Source organism: Peromyscus leucopus, chromosome 14 (assembly GCF_004664715.2).
Source record: "Peromyscus leucopus breed LL Stock chromosome 14, UCI_PerLeu_2.1, whole genome shotgun sequence".
Lineage (NCBI taxonomy): Eukaryota > Metazoa > Chordata > Mammalia > Rodentia > Cricetidae > Peromyscus > Peromyscus leucopus.
In genome coordinates, this window is record NC_051075.1 from 82,469,413 (window position 1) to 82,487,456 (window position 18,044).

An 18,044-nucleotide genomic window follows, 5' to 3' on the forward strand; every position below is an offset into this window, starting at 1 on the left:
GCTGACCCCCACCTTAGACTACTGACAATATTCGAGAGGGTGCTTAAATTGGCCTACTCTGGTGATCAGATGACTGAATACCCTAATTATCATCATAGAGCCCTCATCCTAGGACTGATGAAAGCAGATGCAGAGATTCACAGCTGGGAGCCAGGCCGAGCTCCAGGAGTCCAATCTATGAGAAAGAGGAGAGAGATCATGGTGGGAAAATGTACAGAGATAGCCAGACAAACTAGTGGAAATGCAAGACTGTGATCCAATAGCTGAGGAGCCCTCATGGTACTGGACTAGGCCCTTTGGATAGGCAAGACCATTGTTTAGCTTGAACTGTTTAGGGGGTCTCCAGACAGACAGTGGGATCCGACCCATCCCTGATGCATGAGCCAGCTTTTTGGAGCCCAGTGTCTACGGTGGGACACTTTTTGCAGCCTTGGTGCAGGGAGGAGGGCCTTGGACCTGCCTCAACTGAATGTACCAGGCTCTGCTGATTCCCCAAGGGAAACCTTGCCTTGGAGGGCGTGGGAATGGGGGATGTGGGTTTAAGGGGAAGGCTGGGGGGCAGGAGGAGGGAGGTGAGGGGAATCTGTGGTTGATATGGAAACTGAATAGAAAAATCTCTTAATACTAATAAAAAAGTAAAAAAAGAAAAAGGAAAACAGATTGGTCTCAGGGGAAAAAAGTACCATAGAGATAATTTTTGTTGACTATCTACATAATAATTTTTGCTGGACGTGTGTCTACTCTTAAGTGGACACAATATGCCCAAGGAGACTCCATTGGTGAACAATAGTTTCTCTTTGCAAGCAAAGTGTCAATTGTAGAAGCTTTATCATTTGGGGTGAGAGCCTGTGTCCATGTCCCTCTGTTAACACTGGTACCCCATCCGGCTTGACTTGGTTCAGGTCCTCTGCATGCTCAGTCTCTGTGAGTTTATACATGCATCCATCAATCCTGTTGTGTCTAGAAGACACTGCTTCCTTAGAGTCATCCACCCCTTCTGTCTCTTACAATCCATTCAGTTTTAAAATTCTTTCTCATGAATAAGAACTATCTATGAAGTTAGATGCCTCACACTATTCTCAGCACCTGTTGGGCCTCTCTGACCATGACCTCATAGGGAGTTATCATGTGCCCAGCACAGTGGTGTTCCATTAATAATTCATACCCTCTGTGGGCAGCACTGTCCATACATGCAGGTGCTTCTGTCCAAAGACTCACATGTCAATAGAAAATACAAATCTTATCCATGTGCTTTTGACACAGCTTTCTGAAAGCACATATCTCACATAACTGTAGAGCACAATCAGAACAACCACTGAGAATATACTAATAACGAAATGACAAGTTTATCTACATCTCACTAATTTTTCCTACAATTTTCTTAAATTTGTTATTCTTGATAACAGTACTATAACAGCAGATCCATAAAAGCACACCAAAATTTGAACACAAAATTGTTCCATCAACAAAAGAAAGTATCAAATACAAAACTAGGAAACTATGAACTGTTCATTATTTCCAGACTTTTTGTTATAGAAATAGCATTATAATTTATGTTTCCCTTATTCCATAGTCTACGTTGCTCACTCCCAGAATCTCTACTTTTATTTGTTATGCCATATGGATTCTATATCATTTACAGATATATGTTTATTTACCTTTCATGACTCATTTCAATATGGCATATATATATATATATATATATATATATATATATATATATATATATAAACAAACCGACTGCTGTCTCCCCTTGTTCCTCTCCCCCAATCCCTACCCCCATCTCCCTTTGTTTCCCATTAACTCCTCCATTTCTATTTAGAGGAGAACAGGCCTCTCCCATAGATATCAACAAAACATGGCATATCAAGTTGATGAGGCAAGTTAGTATGAGGAATATGATCCCAAAAGCCAGCAAAAGAGTCAGAGACAGCCCTTGCTCCTAAGTTTAGGATTTCCACAAGAAGACCAAGCTACATACACAACTGTAAATTATGCATAGGGTCTAGGTAAGTCCGATGCTGGCTCTCTGGTTGTCTGTTAAGTCTCTCTGAGCATCTCTGATGCCAGGTTAGTTGATTCTGTGGTTTTTTTAATGGTGGCCTTGATCCCTCGGGCACCTACAATTCTCCCTCCCCCTCTTCTGAAGTATCGCCAAATTTGCCTAATGATTGACTGCGTGTCTCTTCATCTGTTTCCATCAACTGCTGGAAGAATTCTCTCTGATGACATCTGGGCTAGGAATCAGTCTATGAGTATAGCATAATACCATTAGAAATCATTTCATTGTTTTTTTTTTTTTTTTTTTTTTTTTTTTTTTTTTTTTTTTTTTTTTTTTTTTTTTTGCCAGTCCCGTTTGGTTCTATTCTAGGCTTCAGGCTATCCACCCTCTGTGTCCTGGCCCTCTAAGCAGTGTCAAGGTTGGGCTCCCTCTTCTGACATGGGGTCTCAGGCTGGACCAATCATTTTTCTATCCTCCCACAATTGCTCTGCCACCCATACCCTAGCACGTCTTATAGACAGGACAAATTATAGGTGGAAGGTTTTGTGGATGTGTTGATGACTCATTCCTTTCACTTAAAATCTTACCTGGTTACAGGAGATTGTCAGTTCAAGCTCTCCATCCCTCATTGTTAGGAGTTTCAGCTAGGGGTCAGCTTCACAGACTTCTGGGAATTTCCATTGTGCTAGGTTTCTAGCTTATCCCCGAGATGCCCCATCAATTCCAGTTGTTTCTCCAAGTACTCTCTCCCTCCATCCTTCCCACACTTGATACATCCCGTTCATGTCCCACTTAAGCCCCACCTCCACCATGATGACTATTTTATTTCCCCTTCCCATGGAGATCCATATGATCCCCCTTTAGCTCCCCTTAGCAGCTATGAGTCTGTGGATTGTAGCGTGGTTATCCTTTACAGATCATATTCATTCATGAGTGAGTACATACCATGATTGTCTTTCTAGGTCTGGGTTACCTCACTCAGAATGATTTTTCAAGTTCCATCCTTTTACCTGGAAATTTCATGATGTCATTGTTTTTAATAGCCGAGCAATACTCCATTGTGTATATGTACCACAATTCCTTTAACAATTCTTTGGTTGAGGGACATCTAGTTTGTTTCTAGTTTCTGGCTGATATGAATAAATCAGCTATGACCATAGTTGTGAAAGTGTTCTTGTGGTAGGGTGGAGTATCCTTTGTATATATGCCCAGGAGTGTAGAGCTGGGTCTTGAGGTAGATTGTTTTCCAATTTTCTGAGAAACTGCTATATTGATTTCTGAAGTGGCTGTACTTGTTTTTCACTCTCACCAGCAGTGGAAGAGTGTTCCTCTTGCTCCACATCCTCAACAGCATGAGCTGTTCCTTGTATTTTTGATCTTAACCATGCTGACAGTTAGGTGTTAGATGGAATCTCAGAGTCATTTTAATGGCTAAGAATGTTGAACATTTTTTAAGGTGCTTCCCCACCATTTGAGATTCCTCTGCCGAGATTTTATATATCAATATATATGTATGTATTCTATAATGAGGGTAAAACTTGGGTTCTTGTGCATGTCAAACTTTCCTACCACGCTGTCCCCAGCTTAGTTTTGTTACTGTAATTTAATGTATACTTTGCTATTCATTGGCCTTTACAGTAATTCCTCTCATCAAATTGTAATTTTTATTTTTTAAACCTTTATGAAATTATTGTTTAATATTTGGTAAGATAAATAGTAAAGAGTGCGTGTAAAAAAGCACAAAAATAACTATGGTTATGGAATTTTATTACAGACACATAATGAATAATATTTAATGAAATCATGATCCTCACTACTTCATTTTCTCTCAGACATTTGCACCATTAACTGCTGCCCCAAAGGCTCACACATCAGAGCATAAGATATGCAGGAAGATATGCAAATATGGCCTTCCTCTGCTCATGAAAACCAGCCCTGCCCTGACCCTGCAGTTCAGGCAGAGAATTCTAGCCTTGCTTTACCATTTGGTGATTAGCACTGGAAACAGAACATTCAACATGGGATTGGGGCTGCACTGGGTTTTCTTTGTTGTTCTTTTAAAAGGTATTTTATGGAAAAAAAGGGATACTGAGTGAGTGTACAAGAGTGTGAGAGACAGTAGACATGTGTGACAGTTTCTTGATCAGGATCCTCTCTCTCTGCAGGTGTCCATTGTGAGGTGCAGCTGGTTGAGTCTGGTGGAGGATTGGTGCAGCCTGAGGGGTCATTGAAACTCTCCTGTGTAGCCTCTGGATTCACCTTCAGTGACTATGCCATGTTCTGGGTGCGCCAGGCTCCAGGGAAGGGTCTTGAATGGGTTGCTAGCATAAGCAGTAAAAGTTACAATTATGCAACCTACTATGCTGATTCAGTGAAAGGCAGATTCACCATTTCCAGAGTTGATTCCCAAAGCATTGTCTACCTGCAAATGAACAATCTTAAAACTGAGGACACAGCCACTTATTACTGTGCAAGGCACAGTGAGGAGTCTTCAGTGTGAGCCCAGACAAAAACTTCCCTACCAGGTACCCATGACCAGCAGGGGGCTCTCAGCACAGCCAGAGCCCATGTCAGTTTAGATGAAGGTTCAGACATAAATGATATTTTTCTGTGTTATCTGGGTGCCCTCTCCATCTGATGCCTTCCTAGGGGATCCTCTTTACAATTATAGACTCTAGGAATTGATCATGTCTCTAAAAATAATGAATCCTGATTTGACCAACATTCTTAAACCAAATATGTCACCTAGTAGTACCTGAACAAAATGCAGAAAGTATTTATGAGGACAAAAGTGGTTCTCTGTGGTCACCAGGATCAGTTCTGGGGAAGCTCAGGAACCTTGAATAGTCTTTTCCCTCATACTGAGGTTAGAACAGACTCTCAATTGGAACAGTGTTAGTAATTCAGAGGGACCCAAGAGGAACTGGGGCCAGGATCAGTCAGAGGTAATCACTCCGAGTTGCCCAAACCCCTCTTGAGGACTGCAAAGAAAAGGCTAAGAAGTGATAATTGAATTTTTAATCAAATTCTTTTTTTATATTACTATATTACATCATTGTATCTTCTGATTCTCTGTTCAATTAGATAATTCTAGTTCTGACCACTGTGCATTAAACTCAGAGTTCAGCCCATCTTCTGGAGCTCGGGGATAGCTCACTGTGTGCTCTGGGCAATGTCCTTCCTATGTGCTTGGAATGTGGATGCTCAGCTCCTGACCTGGCTCCTTTGGTTATAAAATTTATTGTTACTATATTCAGAAGTTTCCTGGTCATTCTGCCTCTAAGACTCAAAGAATGAGCAGTTTTAAATTGACATCAAATACATAAATGTTTCTATGTTCATGATAATGTGAGCATATTCTTCTACCACAACTGATTCAATATTTTAGAGATGTTTTGAGCATGTGGAAATTTTAATAGCCACTTGCAAATGAAAAATTAGTTTTCTCAGAGGGAGTCTCATGGGAAAAAAGACCACTCTCAAGTATAGTCCCATGTCACACAGTAAATGGCCAACACAAAGTCAACTCATGGGCAACTTTGGTGGTTCTTTGGCTTGTAATGTTGAATCAGGGCACTGTTTTGTTTGTTTATTTGATTCAACATACAGGTTCTTTGTGTATATACTATGGCCTCCACTTTTGGGTTTTCATGGGATTCCCAAGTGTGTGAATGCATGTGTGTCTGCATCGCTATGTGCTTCTTGGGCTTTTTCTTTAGCTCATTTGGTTGTTTTGTCCTGTTGCAATTTGTTCATTTTTTATTTTTCTTACATTCTTATGTTATTAATCCTTACATGGCTGTATATTTCCTGATGAGAGACAAAAAGGGTGTGTCTCAGGATGTGAGGGGAGGTGGGAGGAACCAGGAGGAAGGGGAGACTGTAATCAGAATATATTGTACGGAAAAAATTTTATTTTCAACAAGAGAAAACATGTATGGAAAAATTTGAAAGAGATAGTTTCTAAATATAATTCCTGATAAGACAGATGATTTTCTCTTCCATTTTCATTTCACAGCATTTATCTGAAGAGCTGGCTCATATTAATGGTGGAATTGAAAGGTTGTAAAATCTAGAATTTTACAGTTAATCCTTGACCTGATATTCACAGCCTTCCCATTCATGATACCCTGTCTACAGTACAAGCCCTTCACAGAGCACAGACCTGCATTATCCTCTCCCACAGCCCATCTACATGGGGTTCAGCCTGCTCCTGTAGAGCAATTGATTTTGGATAAATTACTGAACCATAACCAGGATGGAATGTGCCATAAGGGAAATCCCCTTAGAGTAAAATCTGTGAGATGCCCCTTTGTTGAACAGTGACTACTAATGTTAATCTAGCAGACAACCCATCCAACAACAAATCCGATGTGTGTGACTAGTCCAGATGGCATCTTACTAGGAATGTCCCACAGTGAGTAACGGTGGCCTTGGAGTCCAGCTCTCTAAGAGCACCTCCAGTGTTCAGGTCAGAAGCCACAGTGAAGTGGAGGGAACTAGGATAGTTCTAATCTGATGGAAAAACTCACACCTGTGCAGTTCCAGTCACGTCTCCATTGTTCTGTTGGAGTTTCAGAAGCTTTCAGTTTATATACACATACAACAGCAAGTCTTTGGCAATAGAAAGGTTACAAGGCATGTTTTTTTTTCTCTCAGGGTGATAAAACAGATAAGAATTATACAAAGCAATACTCATCAGCTATTTTCATGGCTGGTGGCAGGTGTGGCTTGTAAAAAGATCCAACAATATCTTAAAGGAGAAGGAGTCCCAAAGAGGAGAGACTAAATCAATAGAGAAATCTGAGAAGGGAAAAGGGAATTCAGGTACTACTATACATTCTTAAGTGTGACTAAATACATAAGCTAAAAGTCTGTGATTAATAAAATACAAAAAAGGCAAGGCTCAGCAAACACCATTTCTCCCCCTGCATGCTAGGAATGCAACTGTGTTAAGGAAACAGCATCAGTGTAACCATGGCAGCCTGTAAACTGTTGGGGTGGGGGAGTTAGGGAGCATGCAGCATTTCATTCACATCAGCATATTTGCAAATATTAACTGTCAATAAAGAACCTTTCAGATTTAAAAAAATACATCTTTTACCCTAAGTAGTTAGACAAAGAGAGGACCTTTAACTATTTTGTACAAATCTGGAGCCTGGCTCCTTCCAGCCACTCTGGCCATCTGTGGTGTTCATTCCCACTGTGACCATGTGAGAAAAATAGCTCTTCCTGGAGCTGGTCAATTGGTTAATGGCGTCTGTCTGTTAATCACACAGATCTCAGGGCTAAAACATAAGCAGTTAGTCTCCTAAGCTAAAATCTTGCATCAACAAACTGAGGGGAAAGTGTTAATAGCCTTCTGAGGTCGAAGCAGGGAGAGCTGAGTTGTGCTTCCTATTATCTGCAGGGTACTTTCAGGACACTCTGTTCTTATTATCTCAAAAGGGGCTTTGATTCAACAAATGCTGCAATTCTGTCCTTTAGCCTATCTGCGAATGTCCCATTTGTGATCTTTTTGTATAAACACCGTGTCTGGCCAAATTGTCCTGTCATAAAGATAATTTTAGAGAACAGACCTCTAAGGTTTTATCAGACTGTGGAACAAATACTTGAGTCTGTGACTTGTTTTTCTCACCAGAATTACACAGTGTATGTAGAAGTCATCCTTCTATCGGTACATAGGAATTATTGTGCCCAACAAATGAAGAAGTCACTGCTAAGATGACTGGAAAGTGCCCAAGCTGTTTCAGTGGTGAAGGCCATGGCATCACAGAGGAAATTTACAGTAAGAAGCAGCCATCTATTCAAAAGGCAGCAATCCTTCCCACCCTGGGTATGAGTTTTGTCCTCTGTCACATTTCTGGTGGGTCAATTTTCTAAATATCAGCTAGTAATCTAGTACATAATCATGCAGACTCCATCAAGTGAGGATGATTTCCCTTGGTTAATTATATGGTAGAATCTTTGCAATCCTATGTTGAATTAAAAATGCTGCTTGAAATATCCTACGCAAGCCTGACAGAAATCAGCCGACATCATGGGAGCATCAGGAGGAACTGGGTTCTGTCCATTCCTACCTGTAATTACAGGGCTTCCAACATGTAAATATGCTCCTAATCTCCAGGGGAAAGTGCAGACTCATTACATGGATGATCACAGCAGTCTGCTCATGTAGGCTTAAAGTCTCTGGGGAAGGCAGTGGTGTGGTTAGAAGATAAGACTGTTGGGTCAATTCATGAGTTTGGTGACAAGTTCTCAGTATCAGTGTCTGTCATTCATGGGTCTGTTTAAAAAAAGAACTAAATATTGCCATGTCCAAATTATAAATTCATTCTCTGCATGTTTTTGTTTATGAGCACATATATTGAATTTTTAACCAAGGCAGATTGTGACTTAAAGTATCAGAAATGAGTATACCATTGTCGCCATGGTTAGATCTAGAGGAATTGCTAGGAAATCTGGAGACCTTGTCACTGTTGGTGACTGACAGGGGCCAATTCTCCTTGTCTCTACATCCAATGTTCACACTTGTCCTGGTGAAGCCCGCAGAGATCTGGTCCTTACCTGCACTGCCCCTGGTTACTCCATCACACTCTCATACATACAGGTGTTGGGTTTGCCCCAGAAAAGAGTCTGTACTACTGGGAGAAAGAGGTTATTATGAAGTCACAGAAAACAACTCATTCTTCTTCAGCTTCATCTCCACCTCCAGAAACACATCTAAGGAAGAGCTGTCCTCAAGGCTGACTTCTGTGTTAGTGGAGAAACAGCCCCGTATTACTGTGATGAACACATTGAGGAACATCAGTGTCAGGCACATTAAATTCCCTCGGTGTGCTCAGGAAGAGCACTGGAGCTCATCTCCAGCAGGGGGTGCACAGCACACAGGAACTCAGGCTCAGCCCAGGAAGCAGGTGCAGAGGGTGGTTAAGTGTTTGTTTCCTTTGGGATCTTGGGCTTTCCCCAAATATAACAGTTTCCTTTAAACACACACACACACACACACACACACACATACACACACACAAACACACACACATACAGACACACACACATACAGACACAAACACACACACACACACACACACACACACCCCACCACCACCACCACCACCACCAACAACAACAACAAAACAAAACAAAACTATTAATGTTGCCTATCCGAATAGAAATCAGTCCAGGGCATGCCTGTTTTTGTTTATAAGTACACTTGCACATTTTCACGAAGGCAGTTTGTCATTTACAGGAGCAGAAACAACCCTGCCATTGTCACCAGGGTTAGACACTGAGGAATCTTGAGGGAGCCTGGAGAATTGGTTCTGATCAGCTCATCAGTGGGGTTCTCTGTTTAAGTCTTTGGAATTCAAATAGAGGTCTACAGGCAATCTAGGCCTACTGACTAAAAGTCCAAAATAATTTCACATCTGACCTGGCTCAGTCTGTTTAGGTGTGTACCTCAAACCCAAGGGTGATCTGGACTCTTTTTCCTGACAATACATTTCTTTTTTCTTTCAGTTTTCAATTTTTTTATTTGACAGCTTTATAAGTCCATTTAATTAATTTTAATCACCTTCACTCTCACTCTCCTGTCTCATCCTGTCCCTCTCCTGTGGAAAACCTTCTTTGCCTCAGCATGTCCCAGCCCTAGCTCTGTGCCTCTTTTGATTTGTGACCCATTGAATTTAATTAGAATTTCGTGATTGAGTGTGGGAGGGAGTGGTGTCAACATAGCACTTAGCTATACCAAGCGATCCCTGGTGTTATCAACACCACTGAGGGAAACGGCCCTCTGTTTCCCAACAGCCATTATTTGCTGATGATCTTTCAGCTATGGGTGAAGCCTCATATCTCTGTCTGTTCATGATGAAAGAATACTTCTGGGTATCTGCTAAAATAAGTTTAAGTAATTAGTTTACAGAAATAAAGGTAAATATATTGAAATAAAATTGAGATCTCTAGACACATACATACAGCCATAAACTCCATAACATTTGTGCTACCATTCATGGAACTTCAGGACAATGTTGATGCACAGGAAGAGAAAAGCCCCATTTCATCATCCTTATTGGGGAGCAAACACAGTAAACACAAGAGGCGGATATAGAGCTGTGGAGTGCGGTAAGGACAGAGACGGAGAGTTGACACCCACACAGGTAAAATGAGGTGCTGTATCTAGTCTAGTGCTCTATAGCACCACAGGTAACTAGAATCTAAAGGAATTAATTGTACATTAGGAAAGAACCAAAGGGAGAGGGTGGACACTTTGCTTAACATCATTGTGCATTAAATTTGTAAGTCAGTATTTTCTTGAGCATTTTTGCATCAATGTTCATGAGGGAGACCGGTCTGTAGTTCTCTTTCTTTGTTGCATCTTTGTTTGGTTTAGGAATCAGGGTAAAAATGAATAAGGACAAGGTTGGGTGCATGCTGGGAATGAGGACTGTGCTTTGATTGACTGTAGTTCCTTGTGGGGTTGGGGCAGGAAAAGAGGCTATGAAAGTAACTGGGTCAGACTATAAAAAGCAGTGATTACCTGGCTGAGCAGAACCTAAAAAAATTGTAAATCAAATTATAATTCCATAGTCTATAAATATGGGCATTTGTTGCATAACCATTATTGAAAAGATCATATTTCTCAGAGAATTCATATTCCAGGCTGGCACAGTAGTGTTCTCAGGAATCTGAACCATGCCCAAATCTGTTGTTTGGATCTCACTCGGTGGACCATCTGAACAAGAAAGTTTTTTTTTTACTGCAGCGATTGTGGTCCTGTGCATTTTGGTGTCAAGTCAGCAGAACACATTCTAGATAGATAGTCTCTCTGAGAGGTCTATGTCTCATGTTGAATTAAATATTATGTCAGAAACTGACAATTGTATGTGAGCAAAAGATGACTCAGAAATGGGTTATCTCATGAACATTCCACTAGGATATCATCACCTGGGTTATCTCATGATCATCCTACTGTGAAATTATTAGCACAGAATAACCTTCTCATTACATGGAGGTCAAGTATAATAAAGAACCAAGACCTGGAATTACTAGGGACCCTGGTGATATACAGTAATAAACAGGAGACAGTTGAAGCCCAGTGCTATGAATCTTGACCCTTACATAACCAAGAAGATGAATCAATCATACTATGAAGCTAAGAATGAAGGCTCATTACTCTATCAAATTCCCTTTAGAGGAGACTGCTGAATTGCGTATATGGGATCAAACTACAGAAACAGGAACTATGAGGACACTGTCTAAAGGATGCCTCACGTTTTTCTTGATCTCCATGAAACACAAAACAGGCTTCACAACAGTGAATCTGCAATTCTGTGTGTTTTGTGTGAAGTTTGCTGGACACAAATGCTTCATAGGAAATACTCATCTTTTCTTGTTGCATCAAGGCCATGAGGTCCACAGTCCTGACTGATTTTGCAGAGTGTGTAAAACTGAAATGCAGAAGAAACTTACTCTTATTGTGTAGAAGTAGGATTACAAGTTTGTGGAAGTAACCAACCAATATCTGATTTGACTTACAGCCTACTGTATGAGAAGGGGCCCATATTTGATGCTGCTTGGGTGACCAGGAATCTGAGAATAGATTTCCAATGGACTTAGGGTAAAAACCAAATACTGTAGTTTTATAAAAGAATGCAGCAGTAAAATGACTCACAATAACATTCTGCTACACTCATATATTAGTGTCTCACTAAGTCTCATCATAGATGTTTCCTTCTATAGCAAATAGAAAGAAACACAGAGACTCACAATCAGATAGTATGCAGAGAGTGAGAAACTTTGGAACACTCATCCTTAAAAAGGATTTCTCTATTTAGTCCTTCCCCTAAACGTTTAGGAAACCCTGCAGAAGAGGAGGTGGATAGATTATAAAAGCCAGAGAGGATGGAGAACACCACAGAAAATGCCATCTCAACACAGACACATGTATGAACTCCAAGTGCCTGATCCAGCATGCAATGGGGCTGCATGGGTCTGAACCTGCTGGGGCCCTAGAACTGAAAAGAGAAGTGGACATACTACCCACTAAAACCCAGAGCTTTCTGCAATTCATAACTACTTGCAAATGAACACTTAACTTTCTCTAAGGCAGTCTCAATAGGGAATCAAACTGCTATTAAGGGCAGATCCCATGCCCAGCAGTCAATGGCCAACAGAAAACAAACTCATATTTGAAGGTTCTTTGTCTCATAATATTATGTCAGGGATTTGTCTTTCTTCAATTTTATCTTAATTTAATTTGTTTTTTGTTTTTTGTTCTATTACTCTCTCTCTTGCTGTGGGATGACTCTGTATGCTGTGAATATGTGTTGCTCTGATTGGTTAATAAATAAAGCTGTTTGGCCAATGGTGAGGCAGAATAAGGTTAGGCAGTACATTCCAACTGGGGAGACAGGAAAAAGAAAGGCAGAGGGCAGAGATGCCAGCACCACCAGGAGAAGCAAGATGTGAAAATACTGGTAAGCCATGGCCACATGGCAACTTACAGATAAATACAAATACATCAAGTCATAAGAGCTAGCTAGCAGCAAGAAGCCTGCCATAGGCCATGCAATTGGTAATTAATATTAATCCTCTGAATGATTATTTTAGAAGTGACTGTGGGACCTTGGGGCTGGCCAAGACCAGAGGAAATGTGTTTTCATGGGATTCCCAAGTGTGTAGTGACTATGTCTCTTGTGTATACGTGTTTTGTGTGTGTTTTCATTGGGTTATTTTACTTCTCTTTGTTTTGTCCAATTCCAATGTGTTTTTGTTTAAATTAATTTTATTTTATTTCATTTTATTATTAACCCTTAGAATCCAGTTTGTTTTGTAATGAGAAACAGAAAGGGGATGGATCCAGATGGAAGGGGGTGGGTGGGAAGGAACTTTCTAATGGATAGATGAAGGGGAAATCATAATGGGGATATATTATATGAAAAAAAATCTATTTTCAATTAAAGTGAAAATGTTAACAATGTGAAATGAAGCATTTTTAAATCAAGTCAAATTATTCAATACCTTTCTCTCTTGAAAAAATCAGAAGTAATTCTAAGTATAAGGTCATGCATATGAAAGTTGCATGTACTTCCTTAAAAACTTAATTTAAATGGAAATACAGGAACCTGGAGAATTGGCTGCTCTCCCTGAGTACTTGGGTTCAGTTCCCACCACCCACATATCAGCTCAAAACTATTTGTAACTTTACTTCCCTGTCCCCCAGCACCCTCTTCTGGCCTCCACAAGCATCAAGTATGCACATGGTGCACTGATTTCACACACACACACACACACACACACACACACACACACACACACACACACAATTGCAAAGTAAAATAAAATAAAGTGTTGTTTCTTCTGATAATCTAGCTTATTGGAAAGAAGGTCAAACTCCCAGCACCTAGACAAGGAAGATTAGCAGGTTAAAGTTAGTCTCAGTGCACCACTAGTTCTTGGGACTTCTTGAGACCCTGTCTCATGCAGAAACAAAAGGAAACAACGAGGCTCCATTAAATAGTCTTACACCCATGTTTACTTCAAGGGCCCTGGTTAAATTCAGTAGGTCACAAAACAAAACATCTGGTTCTCTGGAGATGAGATCCTCCTCCTGGCTCTTCACCTTCAGGAAGGGCCTGCATGACTGAAAAAAGAGCCTGCATGAGAGAAAAGAAGATAAAATCTGTAGAAGGTGTACAGTAACTGAAAAGTCCATCAGTGTGTCAATACATTCAAGATGCAATTCTCCCTGAAGATGAACCCTGCTACCACTGAAGACACAGCCTTGCATTACTGTGCAGCAGACACAGTGAGCAGGTTCCCTGTGTGCTCAGAAACAACCACACTTTGAGAATGTTCAAGACCAGCAGGGGGAGCTGTAGATCCAAATTTCACCAGGATAGAAAATGTAGCAGGTGAAAAAAAATTTGCCAAATTAAAAAAAAGAAAAAAGAAAGAAAGAAACATCTGGAGAGTGAGGGAGTCCTCTGAGACTCTAAGGTTTTCCATTCTAACCTCAAATAACTGCAGAGACCATATAATACATGCGATGTAGCTACTGTGACAAGACTCCAAACTTAGTGCAGTAAAAATTCTTTATTAAGTAATATTTCACATATCTGTTTTAGTCATTAAGTGGGAATCTTACTGGAAGGTCAAACATCAATTGCATATACATAGAAGAAGGCTACAAATTTTCAAACAGGAGGTGTCAAACATCTAGTCATTGCCATCACGGCCATCATCATCATCATCATCTGTAATTCTATCTGTAACTGCTTTCCCCTGTCAGGAGGGGTTTTCTCAGCTGGAATATATGATTGTGACTTGGGATCCTTGATGTTTCATTCACAGTGTTGAGCCCATGCTGCTCTGCTGTAGGAGACCTGGTCTCAAGGCATCATACACTGCCCTGTGAAGCACTCAGCTCAGAGCAAAGTGAGAGGTAGAAGCAGGGATTAATCACATCATCTGTCTTTCACTGCATTTTGGATTTCATTTTTTAATTTTTCTGTGCATATTTTTTTCTAATAGGAAAGGTTTTTAGTCAAATTGGTAATACCAAGTCCTAACTTATAATTTTTGTAACTTAGGAAAAGAGATTAGAAGAAAATAAAGTAAATCCAGACTACCGCCATTCACACTCAGGATCCTGAAGGTAGAGAAGCTGAGACATCCTCATACCTACACTATTCCACTGCCACTCTCACATGAATTCTGACCATGTTTCATATGATATCCTGAATGTGGGGGTTACCTTCATCTGTTCACAGCACTCTGGAACTCACCTGGGATCAGCTTCATCACTGTCCTTTCTGTGTTTAAAGGATGAGAGTCTGTCAGTCTGGTGTGATGTTCTAGGTTTATGTACTGCATCCTTCCTAGTGTTCAGATTTACTCCTAGAACATTTCATTATCTGGTTAAGAACCAAATCGGATGTAGGATTTGTAGCATTTGAGCTTACTATGGAGAATCCTGAAATTAATGGTGATTTCTCCTAAGGGATTCACTTTCTCTTCTTTCATTTCAGACTCAATTATTAGTGGCTATATGACATTGCACTCTAAGAGATTAGATCCTGCCTTTGGTAGCAGACTTTACATGTCATTTAAAGGAATGTCTGGTTGCTACTCTACTCTGTGCATATATGGAATCTCATTACTCACATCATGAAAACATAACATGCTCTTCTCACATGACTCACATAATAATATCCTCACTTTCAATCGAGGTGCTTGACATTTTTTGATGAATGAATAGATGGTTGCATTTTATCTAACATTTATTCTCTTGTGCTTTTCACATATCACAGTGATGAACATGGAGAACCAGTCACGCCTACATCACTGATTGCAAATGCACTAAATAAACTCTCAACTTGGGTATAACTGAGGTTTGTAATCTTGAAACCTATAAAGCAGTTCAGAGAAATGTTGTGAATAGAGGAGTTCTTCTGCTCTAAATTTACAGTATTTTTTTTTCTAATTTTTAGTACTCGGCAGGATGTTTAGTATCTACATTTATAAAAAATGTTGAATTAGCTTTATGATGTTTAATTTTTGTACCATGTAGTCCACATTTTCCTTCACATTTTCAGCCTTGGTCCAGAAGGACTTCAAGTACTTCTGAAAAATTCAAGAAAAATGTCTACCTCCATTGCAGTTCATATCCCAGACCTAAGACAGAACATTACACTTTTATGCTCTCCATGGACAAAGCATCTGAAATGCAACCAGTGTTCCTGGTTAGAAATGAAATTCGCTCTCACAACAGGCGGCTGCCTGCCTTTCTCATATTAAGGAACCAGCAGTCCTTGCATCTCCAGCCCTCTGCCACATTCATCCAATCTTGGCAACTTTGCCCCTGTATCATCCATTCCCGGGTCTTTTCCTTCTTGTGGAAACTTTCTACTGCCTGCCTTTGATGAGGACATGTGTGATGATTTTGAATCCCATGGAGAGAATGTCAGATTAATTCCTTTTTCAAGATACATGATTTAATAACATATGGAAAATCATTGTAACTTTGAAACCGCCTGGAAAAGGAACCAAATGTTACTGCAGCTATTATTGTCCATCCTACCACAAGAGTTCAGGGCCTCAACCTGCAATCAGCATTGTGTGTTTGTTTTCTTTTTACAGTGCTACTATAACTTTGTGGTAAGTGCATATTCATGGTTCAGACACATTTTGATAGCTTTATCTTTTAAACATTTAAATAAGAAGATGTTTTAGTTATAAAAATGGGTTGATCATTTTTGATGTAGCTGTTTTTATAGAAATTGGCAGCTAGCTCAAGCTTCTTTCCATGTTTTCAATCATGTTCATATCACAATGTCACCGTGAAACATGTCTAAAGTTAGGCAAGTCATTTTCTTCCTAAGTTTTAAAGCATCAGTAGTGACAAGAAAAAAGAATACATGTGCTTTATCATCGCTGAACCAGAAAGAAAATGCCTATGGCCTGTGTGTTGTGACTTCCTGCATCATCCATCCTTCTGTCCCCTCCTCCAGGATGCTCAGCATCTGACAGGACTGAGTAACTAACCATGTCTCTTCTTACACTTTAGGTTTTCTGCTGCTGTTTTTAAAAGTAGTCAGAAATAGAGGGCAGTATAAAGATGAAGCTACTAATGTTGAGTGAATTGAATTCTCAAATATGTGAGGGAGGGAATTGACAGGGTAGTAAAGCCAATGAACTATCACTCTCTTCCATGCCCTTACACTCGGCATAACTGCCAGCCTGCCAATGGCACATGCTCTTCCTTGCTGCATTCACACAATCCTCATCAGACGTGTTGTGTACTGAGGACCTGAGTCTTACCATGTGGGCTACATTTTATGGGGAGCAGAGATGAACTCCCCTGAGGAATCCTGTGTGCCTCATTACAGACTGACTCCTGAGACCTAAAACTTATGTCTAACATCAGAGACAGTACCTGGAGAGGAAATGCAAATCTCTCCTGGCTCCACCCAACCCTGGGTTGAAAAGCCGAAGCTGGGCCTGTGTACTCACTGGTATGCAGCCATGGCCAGGCTTGCTTCCTCCTTCCTGCTGCTGATTATCCCTGCCTGTGAGTGCCAAGGCTCCCTAAGGGATAAACTTCCATATGCTCACCCTGTTCCAACCTTACCCTCTGCTTTCTTTCCCCCACAGATGTCCTGTCCCAGGTTACCCTGAGGGAGTCTGGCCCTGGGCTGTTGCAGCCCTCCCAGACTCTCAGTCTGACCTGCTCTTTCTCTGGGTTTTCACTGAGCACTTCTGGTATAGGTGTGAACTGGATCCGTCAGCCCTCAGGGAAGGGTCTGGAGTGGATTGCAAACATTTGGTGGGATGATACTAAGTTCTACAACCCATCCCTGAAGAGCCGGCTCACAGTCTCCAAGGACACCTCCCAAAACCAGGTATTCCTCAAGATCACCAGTGCGGACACTGCAGACACTGCCACATACTACTGTGCTCGCCAGCACAGAGACACAGCCTCAGTTGTCAGCTGTACAATATTTCAGGATCGTTCTCAGCTCAATGCCTTCCTTCTACAATTCAGGGGGTTGGGAGCAGGTAAAGTTTTCCTGCTAGCCTCTGGGGTTTCCTCTTCACTTTGAGTTTCTGATATCTAGCTTCCTGTTATACAAACAAGGCCCCTTTAAAAAGTGTTCAGAAATGAGGATATTCTTTTTTTTTAAATAAGGGTGCCTGGTCCCTAACCCTGGTGGTTTTGAGCTGTGGCTCCATTCAGTTTTGGCCTTAAATCCCCCCAGAACAGCAGATTCCAAATTATTGTAACATTCTCCTTCAGTAAACTACTGGATATGGGGAAGACTGGTATTTCTGGATAAGTCTTTATAAACTGAATCATTAGCCAAAGTGACCTCATGCAAACCCCCAAATACCCCAGGCTTTTGCTTAGGCTATTGGTTACTCTCCACAAACTGATGGTAATACCCTATTGCTGAAGAAAACACTTCCATATCTCACTGGACATGAAGAATTCGAGTTGGTGCCTAACATGAGGCCCCACTCCTACTGACTAAATGGTTCATGG

The 18,044-nt window shown here is 40.7% G+C and overlaps 2 gene segments (V, D, J or C); both read left to right on the forward strand.

Moving 5' to 3' along the window:
• The first annotated feature begins 3,964 nt into the window (after window positions 1–3,964).
• On the forward strand, window positions 3,965–4,502 carry LOC119089086. The segment is given in 2 exon segments: window positions 3,965–4,066; window positions 4,168–4,502. Coding segments are annotated over 2 exon segments (381 nt in total).
• Window positions 4,503–17,026: 12,524 nt separating this feature from the next.
• LOC119089087 lies at window positions 17,027–17,604 on the forward strand. The segment is given in 2 exon segments: window positions 17,027–17,072; window positions 17,156–17,604. Coding segments are annotated over 2 exon segments (495 nt in total).
• The last annotated feature ends 440 nt before the right edge of the window (window positions 17,605–18,044 follow it).